Source organism: Leucoraja erinacea, chromosome 21 (assembly GCF_028641065.1).
Source record: "Leucoraja erinacea ecotype New England chromosome 21, Leri_hhj_1, whole genome shotgun sequence".
Lineage (NCBI taxonomy): Eukaryota > Metazoa > Chordata > Chondrichthyes > Rajiformes > Rajidae > Leucoraja > Leucoraja erinaceus.
Genome location: NC_073397.1, coordinates 18,801,261 through 18,819,851, shown reverse-complemented (window position 1 = coordinate 18,819,851; position 18,591 = coordinate 18,801,261). Strand labels below are relative to the sequence as shown.

General features: G+C 47.4%; 1 protein-coding gene across 2 annotated transcripts in view; it reads left to right on the top strand.

Moving 5' to 3' along the window:
* The first annotated feature begins 8,734 nt into the window (after positions 1–8,734).
* Positions 8,735–18,591, top strand: part of eif2s2 (eukaryotic translation initiation factor 2, subunit 2 beta) — a 33,646-nt gene continuing 23,789 nt past the window's right edge. Inside the window, exons 1-4 of one of the 2 annotated variants that reach the window (XM_055652289.1) lie at positions 8,735–8,904; positions 11,281–11,464; positions 17,638–17,732; positions 18,364–18,499. In XM_055652289.1, the coding sequence (XP_055508264.1) occupies positions 8,878–8,904; positions 11,281–11,464; positions 17,638–17,732; positions 18,364–18,499 (442 nt within the window). In that variant the 5' untranslated portion in view covers positions 8,735–8,877. The remainder of the gene's footprint in view (positions 8,905–11,280; positions 11,465–17,637; positions 17,733–18,363; positions 18,500–18,591) is intronic. The other variant, XM_055652290.1, reaches the window with a different exon arrangement.

Genomic DNA, 18,591 nt, shown 5'->3' with positions numbered 1-18,591 from the left:
AAGGGGCAAGTGTCATCTTCTACCAATTCATTATAAATACTTGGGAGACTCTGTCTTTATTTAAGTGACTGCAGATGTTCAGATTCCATGGTGAGCGTATTATAAGAAATAAGGTTTATTAACAAACAGGAAAGCAAAATGCATTAATCCTGCTTTTTCAATTTGTTGGACTTCATTTCAGCTGGAGTTGTTAATTAGGTGGTAAGCTGTATTTGCAATCCAACGGTGATAAACAACATAACTTTGTGATATTGCAGTGCTTTGTGATAGTTTGTGATAGTTCCTCTCATCTTTTCAACAGAGGATTCAGCATGTACAGTACATGGTTAAGTGTCAGCATGTACATGGTTAAGTGTCATGAAATTTTATTTCTGAAAGGGGGTGGGAGATTGCAACCTTCACTCGGTCCACCCTGTTTCGATTAATGCAATCAACCCGATGTGCACAGACAAATAGATGTAGTGTTTTGTTAGGCTGTGCAAGCCATATGCAAAATAAGTTTTTTCTGAAAGTCCAGTCATTTAAGGACCAGACGCTTTGTGCAGAACAGTCACCATTTTTGTTAAATCTATGCATTGTGGAGTATGATTTGATTAAAATATTTAATAAAATTGCACCTTTGGGAGGCAAAATAGGTGAGCAAATCCTGCAAAATGTCTGAATATTTTTACGACCCGATTTCTCTTCCAAAACTAATATTTTTAACATGGCCACCTCCCAGCAAAACAAACAAGACCTTGCGTGATATGAGCTCACAAACAATTCCTTCTGGCTCCCATGAGCGCATCGAATGACAATCTGTATATTGGGCTGAAAATTGGGTTTAATTGACTGCAGCTGAATGATGGGGATTGATGTCAGGAGTAATTTATTTTCATACCAATCCTCGCTGACATTAAATGACGATACTTTTACTTGTCTATAAAAACTGGAACTTGTATTTTCAGAATTTTTTCCAATCTCAAAAGAAAGTGTTCATAATATTTCAGATTTGATATTCGGTCTCTATGTGTGTTTAGTTTTGCTTCATTCACCAAAAAAGGTTTGGTGTAGGTGTAGGTTTATTATTGTCACGTGTACCGAGTTACAGTCAAAAGCTTTTTTTTGCGTGCTATTCAATTGAATCAGATCATCTTACACATAAATACAATCAAGACAAACCTTGCTTTTTTTTTGCACAATGACATTTTAGCCCCAATTCTTACTTGTGTCCAGTGACTGTCAGCAGTAAATGCACTGGTATATGTGGCAACTAAGGGAGAGAATAATGCATATCACATCCATTTAACCATGGTGACCGATGTGTAAATAAAAGTGATTTGAGCAAATCACCAACAAATAACGGTCATGTCTAGAACCAGCTGGAGACACAAGGAACGGCAGATGCTGGAATCTTGAGCAAAACACAAAAGGGCTGTGGGAACCTGTGGAGGGAATGGACAGATGACAATTCTCTTCTTCAGACTAGTCAGTATGGCATGATTTAATTGTATAGCATGCAGATACAGCGTTTCACTGTATCTCTGTATGCATAAGAAAGTGAACTAAAACAAATATTTTCCCTGGATCTCAAACAACCAGGGGGCGCCGCACGATGGCAGCCTCGCCAAAAGTCTGTCTGTCTTATCGTCTTTTTTTTGTTATTTTTAGTGTGTTTTAAAAGCTTGTGTTAATGTTTTCTGGTTTGTTTTATGTGGGGGGTGGGGGAGGGGATGGGAGGAATCTTTTTTTTCAATCTCTTACCTTGTCGGATTGTATCTATGGTTGCTCTGCGGCCTAACATCATGGAGCTGGGGGTCTTACTCGGGACTGACGTTGAGCCCCACCACGTGGACTTGGACTTACCATCAGAGCCGATCCCTTGTCTGGGATCGACGCTCCAACTGCGGCCTGCGGATTTCACCATCGAGGAGCTCGCAGTCTCGGGGGGGAACCGATGTCGGGAAGCTCCAAATGACGCAGAAGGTTTCAACCAGCCCCGACCCGGGGTCAGATCGCCCGGCTTGGGGGAGCTAAGATTCCCCCCTGATGCAGGAGCTTGATCGCCCCGATACGAGGCCCAAAACGCCGCTGGCTGGGGGAGCCAAAATCGCCCGTCAACGGAAGGCTCAAGGCCCCCTACTGCGTGAGAACAAAGAAGGGAAGAGATTTAACTTTTTTTCGCCTTCCATCACAGTGAGGAATGTGGAGGAGTCACGGTGGTGAATATTTATGTTAAAATGTATTTTGTGTGTTGTGGTGCTTTTTATTGGTATGACTGGATGGCAAATAAAATTCCTCGTATGTTGCAAAACGTACTTGGCTAATAAAGCATGATTATGATTATGATTATAATCTCAAGGCGGGATAATGTCAGAGAGAACTTGATGTCAGATCTTAGAGCTGAATCCTGCATAAATCCTGGAGGAGTGTCGAAAGTGCAGGGTGCGGTTGTAAAGAGAAAATGGGAAATTGAGGCGTTAACTGTAGAAAAGTCCAAAGATGTCTTTTAAACAAATAAAAATCAACAAATGAAGGAATAGTGTTTATTAAAGTCAAACAAGGTAATCAAGTTAAGTCTAGCTGAGTTTATTGTCATATGCATAAGTACGGTGAGGTACAGGTACAATGAAAATCTTGCTTGCAGCAGCATCACAGCCACAAAGACTCAGACCACCCTCAAAAACATAACGTACATCAATTGTAAATTGTACATAAATTACACAAGGCTGTGAAATAATAAACACTACTTGTGGAATGGAAGAGTTGAGTTTAGTTTATTGTTACGTGTAGTGAGGTACAGTGAAAAAGCTTTGTGCTAACCACTCATCAGAAAGACAATGCACGATTACAATCGAATCATCCATAGTGTACAAATACATGAGAAAGGACTTAAAGTGAATAATGTTCAGTAGAAGATAAAGTACAGTAGGTTGAGGGTCTCCAATGAGGCAGATTGTAGCTCAGGAATGCTCTCTAGCTGGTGATTTGACAGTCCAGTTGCCTGGTAGCAGCTGGGAAGAAACTGTTCCTGAATCAGGATGTGTATGTTTTCATACTTCTATACCTCTTGCCCGATGCGAAAGGTGAGAAGAGTGGGTAGAAGGGAGTATTGTTCTTACTGTAAACTATTCTTTTGTCTTCACAAACAAAGGGGATGTTCCAAGCATTGTAGTTAGAGAGGAGATTGTGAGACATTGCATGATATACAGTAATTACATTTACAGAGCAAATATTAACAGAGGTCAGAGGTCCTGGGTGAAATGACACTGTGAAGAAATGTTCCTCGTGTTTGTCTAAAATAATTGTTTTCTATGCCACCCCACTTCTAGTCTCCACAACCAGTGACAACATCCTCCCTGTATCTACCCTGACGAGCAATGGAAACATTTTGTAAGCTTCAGTTAGGTCACTCTCACTGTAAATTCGACAGGTCGCAAGTCTGCTCTGTTCAATCACCCCTGTGGCAAATCCATTGGAAGTATAAAGTGGAAGGTTCACAAGTAAAAAATGTCCCAAGATGGTGAAACTGCCTTAGAAATGGAAATAAAATGTTATTTCATGCAAATGGCCCCATGAATTATTCTGTTTATACGGTTCATTATTTATGACTTTGGTATTCTCTCCTCAGCTCCCTCAATCGTGTTGAAGCTCGATTCTCCAGTCTGCAAAGACTGGGCCCTCGTCACTACCCACCCCCTCCTTGCATCATTCTGGCCACTTTTCCATCTCCAACAATAGAAATTGAGGAGGTGGAGAGGCTATTCAGAAGACAGAAAAGCCGGAAATCTCCATGACCGGACAATGTTTCCCCTCTACCCTCAAGCACTGTGCCGAACAACTGGCACCAGTCTACACAGACATTTACAACCAGTCCCTGCAAACCTGTGCTGACCCTGCCTGCTTCAAAGTCTCCACTATTGTCCCGGTACTCAAAAAGACAAGGATTACTGGTCTTAATGACTACCGGCCTGTCGCACTGACCTCTGTAGTCATGAAGACTCTTGAAAGACTTGTGCTGGCCCAGCTGAAATATATCACAAACCCCCTGCTGGATCCTCTGCAGTTTGCATACCGGGCCAATAGATCAGTGGATGACGCAGTCAACCTAGGCCTGCACTTCATCCTCCAGCAACTAGACTGCCAGGGGACCTATGCAAAGATTTTGTTTGTTGATTTTAGCTCTGCATTCAACACCATTGTGGCAGAGCTACTACACTCCAAACTCTCCAAGTTGACTGTGCCTGAACCCTCGTCAGTGGATCACCAACTTCCTGACAGACAGGAAGCAGCACGTGAGGCTGGGAAAGCACATCTCGGACCAGCAGACCCTCAGCATAGGAGCACCGCAAGGCTGTGTACTCTCTCATCTCATTTATTCTCTCTACACCAACGACTGCACCTCCACAGGCTCCACTGTCAAGCTTCTCAAGGTTGCGGACGACACAACCCTGATTGGACTTATCCAGGATGGGGAGGAATCTGCCTGCAGACAGGAAGTGACACAGATGGCGTTTGTAACAACCTGGAGCTCAATGGTCTTAAGACAGTGGAATTGATTGTAGACTTTAGGAGAGCTCCCCCTCCCCTCCCCCCTACTCACCATCAACAACATTAGCAGTCACATCTGTGGAGTCTTTTAAGTTCCTTGGAACCATCATCTCCAAGGACCTGAAATGGGGGGCTACTATCAATGTGCCCAACAGAGGATGTACTTCCTGCGGCAGCTGAGGAAACACAATCTGACACAGGCAACGATGGTCTAATTCTATACTGCCATCGTAGAGCCTGTCCTCATCTTCTCCAGCATTGTCTGGTTTGGCTCAGCCAACATGCACGATATCTGGAGACGGCAGCGAATCGTCCGATCAGCTGAGAAGGTTGTTGGCTGTAACCTTCCCTGCATTGACGAACTGTACACTGCAAGGGCCAGGAAGCGAGCGGGTAAGATCATCTCTGACCCCTCTCACACTGGCCAAAAACTCTTTGAAGCACTTCCCTCTGGAAGGTGACTCCGGACTGTCAAAGCCACCACAGCCAGACATAAAAACAGCTTTTTTCCACGAGCAGTAGCTCTACTCAACAACCAAAAGTCTGTAGCCTCCTTTTGTGTTGGTATTGTATTTCATTCACATGTTTAAACTATAATGTTTTATTATAATGTTTAATGTTTTATGTGTCATTCTTAATTGTTACTGTATATCATGTTACTTGCGAGCGGAGCACCAAGGCAAATTCCTTGTATGTGTACATACTTGGCCAATAAACTTATTCATTCACTCATTCATTATATCAACAGTCTACTGCCTAGAAAAAGAAGAGCATTAAGAAAACCCATTTTTCAATTACTGGTGTGATCCCAAGTGTAGTATTGTGTTCGGTTCTGGACACTGTTCAAGAAGAATGCCCAGACATTTGAGAAAGTGCAGACGAATTGTTGAAAATAATAATCTTCATGAAGTCTTGCAGGAAAACCCAGAACCAGAGAATAGACAATAGGTGCAGGAGTAGGCCATTCGGCCCTTCGAGCCAGCACCACCATTCAATGTGATCATGGCTGATCATCCCCAATCAGTACCCCGTTTCTGCCTTCGCCCCATATCCCCTGACTCTGCTATTTTTAAGAGCCTTGTCTAGGTTTCTCTTGAAAGTATCCAGAGAATCCTCCTCCACCGCCCACTCCGAGGCAGAGAATTTCACAGACTCACAACTCTCTGTGAGAAAAAGTGTTTCCTCGTCTCCATTCTAAATTGCTGACCCCTTATTCTTAAACTGTGGCCCCTGATTCTGGACTCCTCCAACATCAGGAACATGTTTTCTGCCTCTAGTGTGTCCAAATCCTTAATAATCTTATATGTTTCAATAAGATGCCCTCTCATCCTTCTAAACTCCAGAGTGTGCAAGCCCAGCCACTGTATTCTCTCAGCATATGACAGTCCCGCAATCATGCGAATTAACATTATAAACCTATGCTGCATTTCCTCAATAGGAAGTTTCGGAAGTAGCGGCGCTGTTAACAGCTGCGGCTCGCCTGCAGTCCGTCTGTCTTTACTTTTTTCTGTTGTTTTTTTTGTCTTGTTAAGTTAAGTTAACTTAACAAGACTTAGTTAAGTTAACTTAACAAGACATCTCCGGCCTGGATCGATCGCCTCAGCGCAGAGAGAGAACAAGGAGGGAAGAGACGGAGACTAAGACTTTGCCTCCATCACAGTGAGGATGTGCTTGGTGAACTCACTGTGGTGGATGTTTAATTTGTGTTTATTGTATGTTTTGTTTTTATAGGTTCTGTGTATGACTGCAGGCACCATAATTTCGTTAAGACCGAAAGGTCTGAATGACAATAAAGGTATCTAATCTAATCTAATCTAATAGCAAGAATGTCCTTCCTCAAATTAGGGGAACAAAACCGCACACAATACTCCAGGTGTGGTCTCACTAGGGCACTGTACAACTGCAGAAGGGCCTCTTTGATCCTATACTCGACTCCTCTTGTTATAAAGCCAACATGTAAATTTTGTTATAAAGGCCAATTATGTAAATACCAGATGCACGGATGACACAAGCTCAACAATGTGAAATGAGCTTTGGTTTATTATTTTCACGTGTACAAGGCACGTTGGTCGGCGTAACCGGGAGGGAGCTAGGGACATCTTGTGCTAGGGCCGGTAGGATGGTGAACCCGGGTAATGCCTCCAACACTTTCAAGGTCGGCTGCATGTGGCGCGCCCAGGACACAAAGATGGCCGGGCAAGGAAAGGAGGGGGACATCAATTCGCAGGAACAGCTCCAGTACACCGAGTGCACGGGCCAACCGGACTGTGGAAAATGGTGCCAAAATGGTAATATATGTAATGCATGTGTAATATATGCAAAAATAATTTCACTATGCAGTTGCATGTTTGATAAATAAAGCACTATTGAAACGAGGTACAGTGAAAAGCTTGGTTTTGCATGTTATCCAGTCATATCATAAAATACGATATATAAATACGATAACCAAGCCAAACTCAAGTACAATAGGTTGAGCGAAGGGGAAGAAGAGTGAAGAATACAGTTCTCAGCATTGTAGCCCATCAATTCTATAGACATAGTCCAAAGTTTGCAATGATGTAGAGAATTGTACAGTACCCTAGCTTATGGTGGATTGATCAGAACCTGATAACAGAGGGGAAGAAGCTGTTCCTCAGTCTGATGGTGTGCACAATCAGGCTTCTGTATCTTCTGCTAGACGGAAGCGGGGAGGAGCGGGAATGACTGAGGTGGGACAGGTCTGAATATGTTGTCAAGACAGCATGAAGTATAGAAGGAGTCAATGTGGGAGGGCGACATCTACAACACTGCCTTTGGGGGAGGGTAATTCATTTCAAGGAGATGAAGACTGGCTGGTTCAGTGGTTAATTAGGAAACCATGAAATATGAAGTGTTTACTTTTTGTACAAAGATGAAAGAAAGGTTTAATAAATTCAAGAGCAAAATTCTGAGTGCAAGAGAGAGAAAAGAAACAGCAGGTCAGACAGCCTCCCTGGAGAACATGGATATTTCAGGTCAGTACCCTTCTTTGGACAGAACAGAAAAATGCTTGTTAAAAGTGACAGGCAGATTTTTTTAAATGGTTAAAAACAATATGTATGGAATCCTGGACTTTTATAATCAGTGGCAAGAGCAAGAAAGTGCATTGGCGGTGGAGAGAGTTAGCAGCTACAAATTCCTTGGCATTAACATTGAAAATTACCTGGGATCAGTACATAACAATAATCACAAAGAAGGTGCATCAGTGACTACTTTCATAGAAATTCTGAGATTTGGAATGTTACTCCAGACACACTAGGGGTAATTTACAGAGGGCCAATTAACCTACAAACCCACATGTCTGGGATGTGGAAAGAAACCGGAGCACCAGGAGGAAACCCACGAGGTCACAGGAAAACGTGCAAACTCCACGCAGGCAGCACCCGAGGTCAGGATCAAACTCTATGCGCAGTGAGGCGAGTCTGAAGGGTCCCGACACAAAACTTCACCTATCCACGTTCTCCAGGGATGCTGCCGAGCCAGAGTTATTCCAACACTTTGTGTCTTTTTTTTTGTAAGCCTGCGTATGTAGTTCCTTGTTTTTGCATGGATGGGCGGCGTTTTGGGAGGGACCCTTCAGCCTGTTTTGACAATTTTTTATTTGGCCCCGAATTGTTTTTTTCTCTAACTAATTCCTCTCTCCAATTGATTTTTTTTTGTAAAATATATCGTTTAATGATTCCATCATCCTTACAGTAAGTTTCACATCACAGCACTGACAGGACAATGGCTTTGTCTTCTTCTTGCGTATGGCGTGCAGTCTAAAGTTGTAGGACAACTTGTCCTATTTGATTGTGTACGCCAGGTTGATTGCATTCGTTGAAAAAGGGCGGACCACGTGAAGGTTGCAATCTTTCACCCATGGCTTTGTCAGGATAGATGTGGCGTGGCGGGAGAAACCTGCATTGACTCCACAATGGGAGCCGTTTGCTGAATGACTTCATTCCCGATACTACAATAATGGAGGCAGTGAAACTCAATGCGCTTGCGCAACAATACGCCGGCGCGTGCGTCGGGGCGAACACATGCGCAGTCGCGGCCCAAACTGCAGAGGAATGATGCAATGTGGGCGGTTCGCGCTTGAAGGCTGTCGCCTTCATGACGTCTATTGACGGACATGGAACTCAACCAATCATGACGGGGGAGGAGCTACGGGTGGCCAATGTTGAGCCTGGGATGCGGGAGGGGGCGGGACGCGGGGCTGTCAGGCGCGGGCGCGGCGGCGGCGCGCTCTTGCTGTCGCGCTGTGAGCGGAGGCGCCGGGCGGACCGAAGGACGAGCAGCGAGGAGCCGGAGCCGCAGCCGGGCTAGCACATAGGAGGCGCCGCCATGTCGGGGGACGAGGTCGGTCAATCGGTGGGTCTGGACACCGATGCAGTCGAGGCCTCCGGTTCGAATTCTGAGCCCGTGGCGGCCCGCTGGAGCCTGAGGCCTACCCGGCCTGGTTCTGGCGTGGCCGCCGCACCCTCGGGCCCGTCGCGTTGTCGCCATCCCGGGCGGTGGGAGCTCATCACCGGAGTCCCGCCTCCGGGGCCGCGTGTGTTACTAGTGTAATATCTCTCCCCTCCCTCCCCCGGTGCAGGGGAAGGAGGGACGGGGGTGAGGGAGGAGACAATAGGAAGAGGGAGGCAAGGGAAGAAATGAAGGGGAGGACGAAAGGTGGGCGAAAGACGAGGTATATGTGAGATGAGGAGGGGAGGTGACGTTTCGGGTCATGCCTCGTAAATGCGAAGGTGGGTCCTAACATGAAATGTCACCAATCCATGTGACATTGGTTCTCCACAGATGTTGTCTGACCCGCTGTTACTTCTGCGATTTGTTCGTTTTTTTGTTTCAGTGCTATTTTCATATTTTGCTCATGATGTGCTGATTCACCAAGTGAAACTGGATTGTTGGTGGGAATTGGCAAATTTTGCTGCCCACGACTAGCAAAACACCAGATAACTCCATGGAATCCAGAGTCATTGTTCGGGATTCCGAATCCCATTTATCCTGCATGTAGACTTGTTTCCTGTTGCAATGAAGATGTGTGCTGGGTTATTTCTGGAATTTTAATTCTTATCTAATATTTATGAACATGTCTGGATGTGGGACTCTAAATGCAGGAATTTCAAGAAAGTTTTTTTTAATTCAGTGAGTTGAGCAACATGGGGAGCAGGTGGTGGGAAAGAGCTGTTACCATTTTGGATCAAAAACTTGACTGAGTTTGTAGAGGGAAGGTACCTTATATAAAGGGGGAGTGGGAAGGGTGAGGCAGGCTCTGTGGGTGCTAGGTGGACAGAGTTGGGTTAAATATTTGTATTTATCAAACCAAGACCACACAAGTTGTTGGCTCCAGCTTCAGGAAAAAAATGACATCTATAAGATCCTATTAACAGCCTTGATGATGCAAAGCATGCATGTTATCTCATTTTAACTTGTTCAAAATGTTAACATGCATGTCGTCGTAAAGAAATGATTTGACTAGTGCTGCTGGGACATGTTGGCCGGTGTGGTCAAGGTGGGCCAAAGGCCTGTTTCCACACAGTATCACTATGGCTCGTATGATGAAGAGAATGTATGTTATTTTCTGCAAAAGGGGTCACAGTTTAAGGATAAGAGGGGAGTCTTTTAGGACTGAGATAAGAAAATCATTTTTTACACAGAGTGGTGAATCTCTGGAATTCCCTGCCACAGAAGGTAGTTGAGGCCAGTTCATTAGCTATACTTAAGAGGGAGTTAGATATGGCCCTTGTGGCTAAAGGGATCAGGGGGTATGGAGAGAAGGCAGGGATGGGATACTGAGTTGGATGATCAACCATGATCATATTGAATGGCGGTGCAGACTCGAAGGGCCGAATGGCCTACTCCTGCACCTATTTTCTATGTTTCTAAAAGGCGGCCTATTGATGCAGAGCTGCCTCACAACACCAGAGGCCCAAGTCTGATCCTGGCTACGGTTGCTCTCTGTGTTTGCACGGTCTCCCTGTGTCTGCATAGTTTGATGTGGGTCTTCCTGTTTCCTCCTGCATCCCAAAGATGTGCGAGTTTGTAGGGCCTCTAAACTGCCCCCAGTATGTAGGGAGTGAATAGAAAGTGGGATAATATAGAACAAGTACAAACAGGTGATCGACAGTCTAAAGAGCCTGTTTCCATGCTGTATCTCTTAAGCTAAACATTCTTTGTCATGTTTCCAAGAGGGCAATTCTTGTGATCATGCACTACATCAAGCATGACCAGTGCCCACAATATACATTTGGCTTGCATTTTCTGAATGGTCTGAAACAATTTTGTGTGACTCCTACAGTGTTTCTTTCATATATTATCCGTTCCATTGTTATCCTTGATAACTTTTGACGGGCATTCAGCAGTTATTGCCTGGAGGTCCTCAGTGGTTCAGAAATAGTGCTGGTTTTGGATAGGACTAAAATGGAATATAATTATTCATTTTTGTTTGTAAAATTAACCTTTATTTTAACTCAATGATTGCATTGTACAGAGGATGGATTGTTGGAAGTATTTCCTGCACTGATGTCCTTGATTTTTTTAATATATGATTGCAACAATTCCTTTTGAGAAAAATACTGAAACTTTGCCAAGTAGATGTAGAACAAAAAACAGAGTTGTAACGAGTTTAGTTATCCCTGTGCAGAATAATTCAGAATAATATTTTTAAGTATGCTAACTTGTTTTGAAACCCTAATTGATCAAATGTCTGTTCTCTCTCTCTGCCTCTCCCTCTCACATACACAGATGATTTTTGATCCCACCATGACCAAAAAAAAGAAGAAAAAGAAGAAGCCTTTCATGTTGGAAGAAGATGGCACAGAGCAGCCAACAGAGGAGATACCAGTGACAGAATGCAAGGAGACCATAATAGCAGAGAACCTGGAGGAGAAAGTCCTGGAAGCAGATGATGAAGATAGTAAGAAGAAAGGTATTTCAATTCCTTTAATACAGTATTTCAAAATTATTTTTTAATTAGAATTCAGTATGGGGCTTCTAACATATTAATTAGGTTTTGGCATAGAAATATGGTCAATGGATATTTTTAAGACAGATTGACATAGAAACATAGAAAATAGGTGCAGGAGTCGGCCATTCTGACCTTCGAGTCTGCACCGCCATTCAATATGATCATGGCTGATCATCCACCTCAGTATCCTGTACCTGCCTTCTCTCCATACCCCCTGATCCCTTTTGCCACAAGGGCCACATCTAACTCCCTCTTAAATATAGCCAATGAACTGGCCTCAACTACCTTCACAAATTCTTTATTAGTAATGGTATCAAGGGTTATGGGGAGGAGGCAGGAGAGTAGAGTTGAGAGGGAGAGATAGATCAGCCATGATTGAATGTCGAGTGGTCTTGATGGGCCGAATGACCTATTACATGAACAGTAGGAGTACTGCGAAAAGGCCCTCAGCGTTTCAGGAAATAATTTGTTGCCACCTACTCTGCAATTGCAGATGGACAATAAAAGTAGCTCCAAACCCCCAAAAAGAATAAGTAAAAAAATCAAGATGATCAGCCTTTCCATGCCAGTATTAAAATAAATAAATATTTGAGTGGATTTAACTTCCCCGCTCTCACCCTCTAGTTACACAGCATCAGGTGCTGATATCTGGATATCTTTTAAAATATGATGCTGTTTTTCTGGGCAGTGAGCTCAATGCTCCACAATTTCTCTCAATGCTCCTGCAACATAGTCACCACCTCCCAGCCAGAGCACCCACACCTCCCACAGCTCCTCCACCTCTTGGGTCATAAATAAATTCCCTCTTCTGCCAATAATATTAAATTTGCCATCATCACATGTACATGGGAAAATGTTTCAACAAACTGCACTTATGGTTGTACGTTTATGATTGTCACGTGTACCGAGCTACAGTGCAAAGCTTTGTTTTGCATTCTATCTGATCAGATAATACCATACACAGATAAAATCAAGTCAAACTCAAGCACAATATGTAGATCAAAGAGGTAGATACAGTGTTGAATATGTCCTTAAAGTATTGTCCCTTAAAGACCTTTGCTTCCAAACATTTCAGATTCAGTGGGCTAAACAGCCATTCATTCAAAATCAAGCAATGCCAATCTCAGTTCAAGGCACAAGGTGCCAGAGTAACTCAGCCGGACAGGCAGCATCTTTGGTAGACATGGGCCATGTTTTGAGTCGGACAGTTTACTGCTGGGTGGAATGTACAGACAGCTTACTGATTTGTTGTGAAAGGTTGGGTGTTTTCTAGAGATTAGAGGTGAAAGCCAGTTGTCTGACCAGCAGTATTTTCAGCAACTGTTCTTTGTGTAGCTCTATTTCATTATTTCATGTAACAATGAGATGAAGCAACTAAAGTATGCACAACCTCATCTGACCCCGTTCACCTTGTTCAAATCTGCCAGCAGTCCAGTTTTCCATAGTTCTTTGGTGTTGGAGCAGTAATGGACCCTAAGGTTCTAACTGATGTTACTCGTATTAATAAAAGGAGGAATGCTGAGTTTTAGACAAAGAGAACTGCAGATGCTGAAATCTTGTGCAGAACACAAAGTGTTGGAGGAACTCAGTAGATTTTTGGTGGACAGATGTTTTGGGTCGGGTCCCATTAGAACTTGATACAGCACGGAAACAGGCCCTTCGGCCTACCCTGTCCGTGCTGACCAGCGATCACCCTGTACAGTAGCACTATCCTACACACTAGAGACATTTTACTAAAGCCAATTAACCTACAAACCTGTATGTCTTCAAGTTGATTTGCTTAATACATAAAGGCTTCTTACCACATTATGCAATGAGTAAGTTGTTGGATAAAATTAATGTTCAACCAGTACATCAGATGTTGTATGGGTGTACAGAAAGATATAGCTGTTGCTATCCAGACCGTTTGTAATGCTTGTTCAAAGATCATACATATACGACAGGAGTTTCTGGTCAGTAACTTTGAGAGTACATCTCCGAGATCAATATAAAATTCACATTTTTGGCTTTGTAGAGCTGTAGGCGGCACTGTGGCTAATGTTGCTGCGTTAGCGCTAGAGACTCTGGTTTGATCTTGACTACAGGTGGTGTCTGACCAGAGTTTGTACGTTCTCCCTGTGACCACGTGGGTGCTCAGATTTCCTCCCACATCCCAAAGGTGTTCAGGTTTGTAGGCTGGCTTCTGTGAATTGTCCTTGGTGTGTAGGGCAGAACTAGTGTGAACAGATGATCGGACAATATGAGTTGAAGGGTTGTTTCCATGTTGTATCTCTAAGCTAAACTAAAACTACAGATGTACCCTGCATTGCGAGAGGTTTCTTTTTGTGGTTGGGCCTTTGCACATTTAACACATAGTTACATTTTGAATTTGGATATATATCTATCTATATATTAAAACTGTGTGTTTGTGCGTGCCAGATTCGGCCTTTGATTCCTCGCTACGCCAAAACAACTCCGAAATTCTCCCAGATTTTTTCCATTTCGGTAGAGATTTCACTTTTACATTCTCAAATCCACTCATTAAATTTCGCCGTGTTTATGTACACATTTGTAATAAAATCCTCCCCCCCCCCCCCCCCCCCCAATTTTTTTTCAAAATGTAAAAAAAAAACAGCTCTCGCGCATAGAATGTTGGTGAACGTTCCATCGCATGATATCACAATGCCCAATGCTCACAGATGTCCAATCGGAATGGATTCTACATATGCCTTTGCTCCAGCCACGCCTCCCCCGCCTGATGTCGCAGCATGTTCCATTGTGTGATGTCACAATGCCATCCCTCACATATGTCCAATCGGAATGGATCTCATTTACATATGCCTTTGCACCTGCACCCCCCCACCGCAGCCTGTGTCGAAGCCCGTGATCACGTGTGTGGGAATAGAGAAAGAGGATTGGGGATGAAAGGGAATGGCGAACAGATGGACTGTCCCTCCCCCTTCCCCTTCCACTCTCCCTCCCCACTCTTTCCGCTCTCTCCCGCCACCTCGCTCCACCTCTCTCCACACTCTTCCCCATCCCTCCACACTAGTCCACCTCCCCCACACCTCTCTCCCTCATCCCTCTCTCCTCCATCTCCCGCTCCTCACCCCTCTCTCCCTCTCCCCCCCACCCCATCCCACTTCCCTCTCTCCCTCAACCCCCCTTCCCTCTCTCCCCTCAACCTCCTTCTCCCTCCCCACTCTTCCCCCTCCCCCTCCACACTCTTCCCCCCTCTCCCCCCCCCATCTCCCTCCGCCACACCTCTCTCCCCCCTGTTCCCCCTTCCCCTCCCCTCCCCACCACTCTCTCCTCCCCCTCTCCATCTCCCTCTCCTCCCCCTCCTCCTACCACCCAATCCCTCTCTCTCCCCCACCCCCTTCCTCTCTCCCCCACCCCCTTCCCTCTCTCCCCCCACCCCCTTCCCTCTCTCCCCACCCCCTTCCCTCTCTCCCCACGCCCTCCTCTCCTCCCCCACGCCCTTCCCTCTCCCCCACCCCCTTCCCTCTCCCCCACCCCCTTCCCTCTCCCCCACCCCCCCCTTCCCTCTCCCTCCCACCCCCTTCCCTCTCTCCCTCCCCCCCCCCCCTCCCTCTATCCCCCCCCCCCACCTTCCCCCTCCCTTCCCGTTCCTCTTCCCCCTCTTTCTTCTGTCCGGTTCTTTCCTCCTCGCCCGACCCCTCCCCCCCCTTCTTCCTCACTGTCCTCCTTCCCTCTCTCCCCTTTCCCTCTCTCCCCCTTCCCTCTCTCCCCCTTCCCTCTCTCCCCCTTCCCTCTCTCCCCTTCCCTCTCTCCCCTTCCCTCCTCTCCCCTTCCCTCTCTCCCCCCTTCCCTCTCCCCCCCTTTCCCTCTCCCCCCCTTCCCTCTCCCCCCCTTCCCTCTCCCCCCCTTCCCTCTCCCTCCCCCCCTTCCCTCTCTCCCCCCTTCCCTCTCTCCCCCCTTCCCTCTCTCCCCCCCCCCTTCCCTCTCTCCCCCCTTCCCTCTCTCCCCCCTTCCCTCTCTTCCCCCTCCCTCTCCCCCCCTTCCCTCTCTCCCCCCCTTCCCTCTCTCCCCCCCCTTCCCTCTCCCCCCCCTTCCCTCTCCCCCCCCCTTCCCTCTCCCCCCCCTTCCCTCTCCCCCCCCCTTCCCTCTCCCCCCCCCTTTCCCTCTCCCCCCCCTCCCTCTCCCCCCCCTTCCCTCTCCCCCCCCTTCCCTCTCTCCCCCCCCTTCCCTCTCCCCCCCCTTCCCTCTCCCCCCCCTTCCCTCTCCCCCCCCCTTCCCTCTCCCCCCCCTTCCCTCTCCCCCCCCTTCCCTCTCCCCCCCCTTCCCTCTCCCCCCCCCTTCCCGTCTCTCCCCCTTCCCTCTCCCCCCCCTTCCCTCTCCCCCCCCTTCCCGCTCCCCCCCCCCCCCTTCCCTCTCCCCCCCCCCTTCCCTCTCTCTCTCCCCCCTCCCCTCTCTCTCCCCCTTCCCTCTCTCCCCCCCTCCCCTCTCTCCCCCCCTTCCCTCTCTCCCCCCCTTCCCTCTCTCTCCCCCCCCTCTCTCCCCCCCCCTTCCCTCTCTCTCCCCCTTCCCTCTCTCCCCCCTTCCCTTCCCCCTTCTCTTCCCTCTTCCCTCTCCCCCCCCCTCTCCTCCCCCTCTCTCTTTCCCCCCCCCTCTCCCCCCCCTCTCCCTTCCTCTCTCCCTCCCCCTCCCCTTTCTCCTCCCCCTTCCCTCTCTCTCCCCCCCTTCCCTCTCTCCCCCCCTTCCCTCTCTCCCCCCTTCCCTCTCTCCCCCCCTTCCCTCTCTCCCCCCCTCCCTCTCCCTCCTCTCCCCCCTTCCCTCTCTCCCCCCCTTCCCTCTCTCCCCCCCTTCCCTCTCTCCCCCCCCCCCCTTCCCTCTCTCCCCCCCTTCCCTCTCTCCCCCCCTTCCCTCTCTCTCCCCCCCTTCCCTCTCTCCCCCCTCCCTCCCCTCTCCCCCCTCCCTCTCTCCCCCTTCCCTCTCTCCCCCTCTCAGCCACGCCTTCCCCTACCCGTCTCTCCCTTCCATCACTACCCCCCCTACCCCCCCCTCCTCTCCCACTTCCACCACTCCCCCTACACCTCTCCCCCACTCCCTTCCCATTCTTCCACTTATCTTCCCCACCCCTCCCCCCCCCCCCATCTCCCTCCCCACCCCATCTCCCTCCCCCACCCCTCCCCATCTCTCTCTCTCCCTCCCCCACTCTTCCCCATCTCTCCTCCGCTCTCCCCCTCCCTCCACACCCCTTCTCTCTCTCTCTCCCCCCCCCTCCCTCCACACTCTTCCCCCTCTCCCTCCTCCCACCCTTCCATCCTCCCCCCTCCCTCTCTCCCCCCCCCCCACTCTTTTTTTTCCCCCCACCCCTCTCTCCTCCTCCTCCTTTTCCCCCTCTCTCCCCTCTCCATCTCTCCTCACCCCTCTCCCTCCTCAACTCCCACCCCCCTTCTCTACCCCCTCCCCCTACCCTTCTCACCCTCTTTCACCACTCTCCCCCGACCCCGAATCTCCCCCTCTTTCCACTCACCCACCCCTCTTCCCTACCCCTCTCACCTTCCCCCTATCCCCTCCCTTCACCTCTGACCCATCCCTCTCACATCCCTCCCCCACCCCTGTTTTGCCCCCCACCGTTCATCGCCGCTGTTAACCTCACAGCTGGAAGCGATGGTAAAGTGAACCATTAATTTAAAGCAATCGAGCTGCTTCTGCATTTTTACACTGTATGCTCACCCGGGATCCGAACACGTCTAGCCATAGCGGCTGCTGTCAACTTCAAATGGCTGCTGTCCAGCTCTCCCGCGCGCAGCGCCTCTTGCAACGGCTGCGGGCGGCCGAGTCACATCAACACAACCTCCCCAAACCCTCTCCTCCTCCCTCCACACTCTTCCCCCTCTCTCCCCACCCCTCTCTTCCCCTTCTCTCCCCACCCCTCTCTTCCCCCCCCCTCCCCCCCCCTCTCTCTTCCCCCCCCTCCCCCACCCCTCTCTTGCCCCCTCCCCGAATCCTCTCTCACCCCCCCCCCCCACCCCCCTCTCTTCCTCCCCTTCCCCGCTCTCCCTCCTCCCCCTCCCACCCCCTCTCTCCATATACACACTGCTGTGTTCTTTCAGGCCATAAGTTCAATTGTCCAATCCCTATTTGTTGTTGTATAATCTACTAAGAGAATTTTTCTTCAATCGTAGATGCCACAGATGATTTAGATGACTTGGATTTCATCAATCAAAAGAAGAAAAAGAAGAAATCAAAGAAAGCTTTTGACATTGATGATAGTATAAAGGTTAGTAATGCAAGGCCATGAGGTCTATGTTGACCTGTGATATGAGAAACTTCCTTATTTGCCAAATGAATATTACCCGTATGAGAAAATGAACTATGATTTGCTGAATGAATAACATTAGAAAAAATGAAGTATGATACAATTTCAAAAATCACTTACGATAGACACAACATGTAGGAGTAAATACTTCAACCTGAAGAAGGGTTCCACCCCAAAACTTCACCTATTCTTTTTCTCCAAAGATGCTGCCTGACTGCTGAGTTACTCCAGCACTTTGTGTCTATCTTTGGTATAAACCAGCATCTGCAGTTCCTTTGACACGGTTTCAAAATGAATCTGAGTTGTAATACTCTGGCTCTTACGCTATGACGTTTTTGGGCGAGCACCACATCTTTAAAGGCATTTGGATCATGGAAAAAGCAACATCCATTATTGTTCTCTATTGTAATCTGTTCTTTTAAAGTTGCAGACTGCTGATAAGCAGTAATGTCATCGCTTGCAGTTTTTCCTAAGATTCTCTATCCTCTATATATATTTAAAAGTAGTTGCTACCAAACCAAAGCTTTTTTGAACAGTCTGTGTTTCCTTTGCAATGGAGGTATTTAATTTATGGAAATGTTGACACTCTTAGGATCTGAAAATTGAAAATGAGGTGCCTGAGCAGGGAGAAGCTGATGATGATGCATTTGACATGAGCATGATGAGAAAGAAGAAACCAAAACCTGTCACCTTCGAGGATGAGGAAATAAATGAGAGGACAGATGGCAGTGAGTATTTCACCTTGAGAAGTTGTCCATCGATGGTCTTCCTCTCCATCCCCCAGCTGACAAATGCAATGGGTAAAATAGTGTTGCAGCTG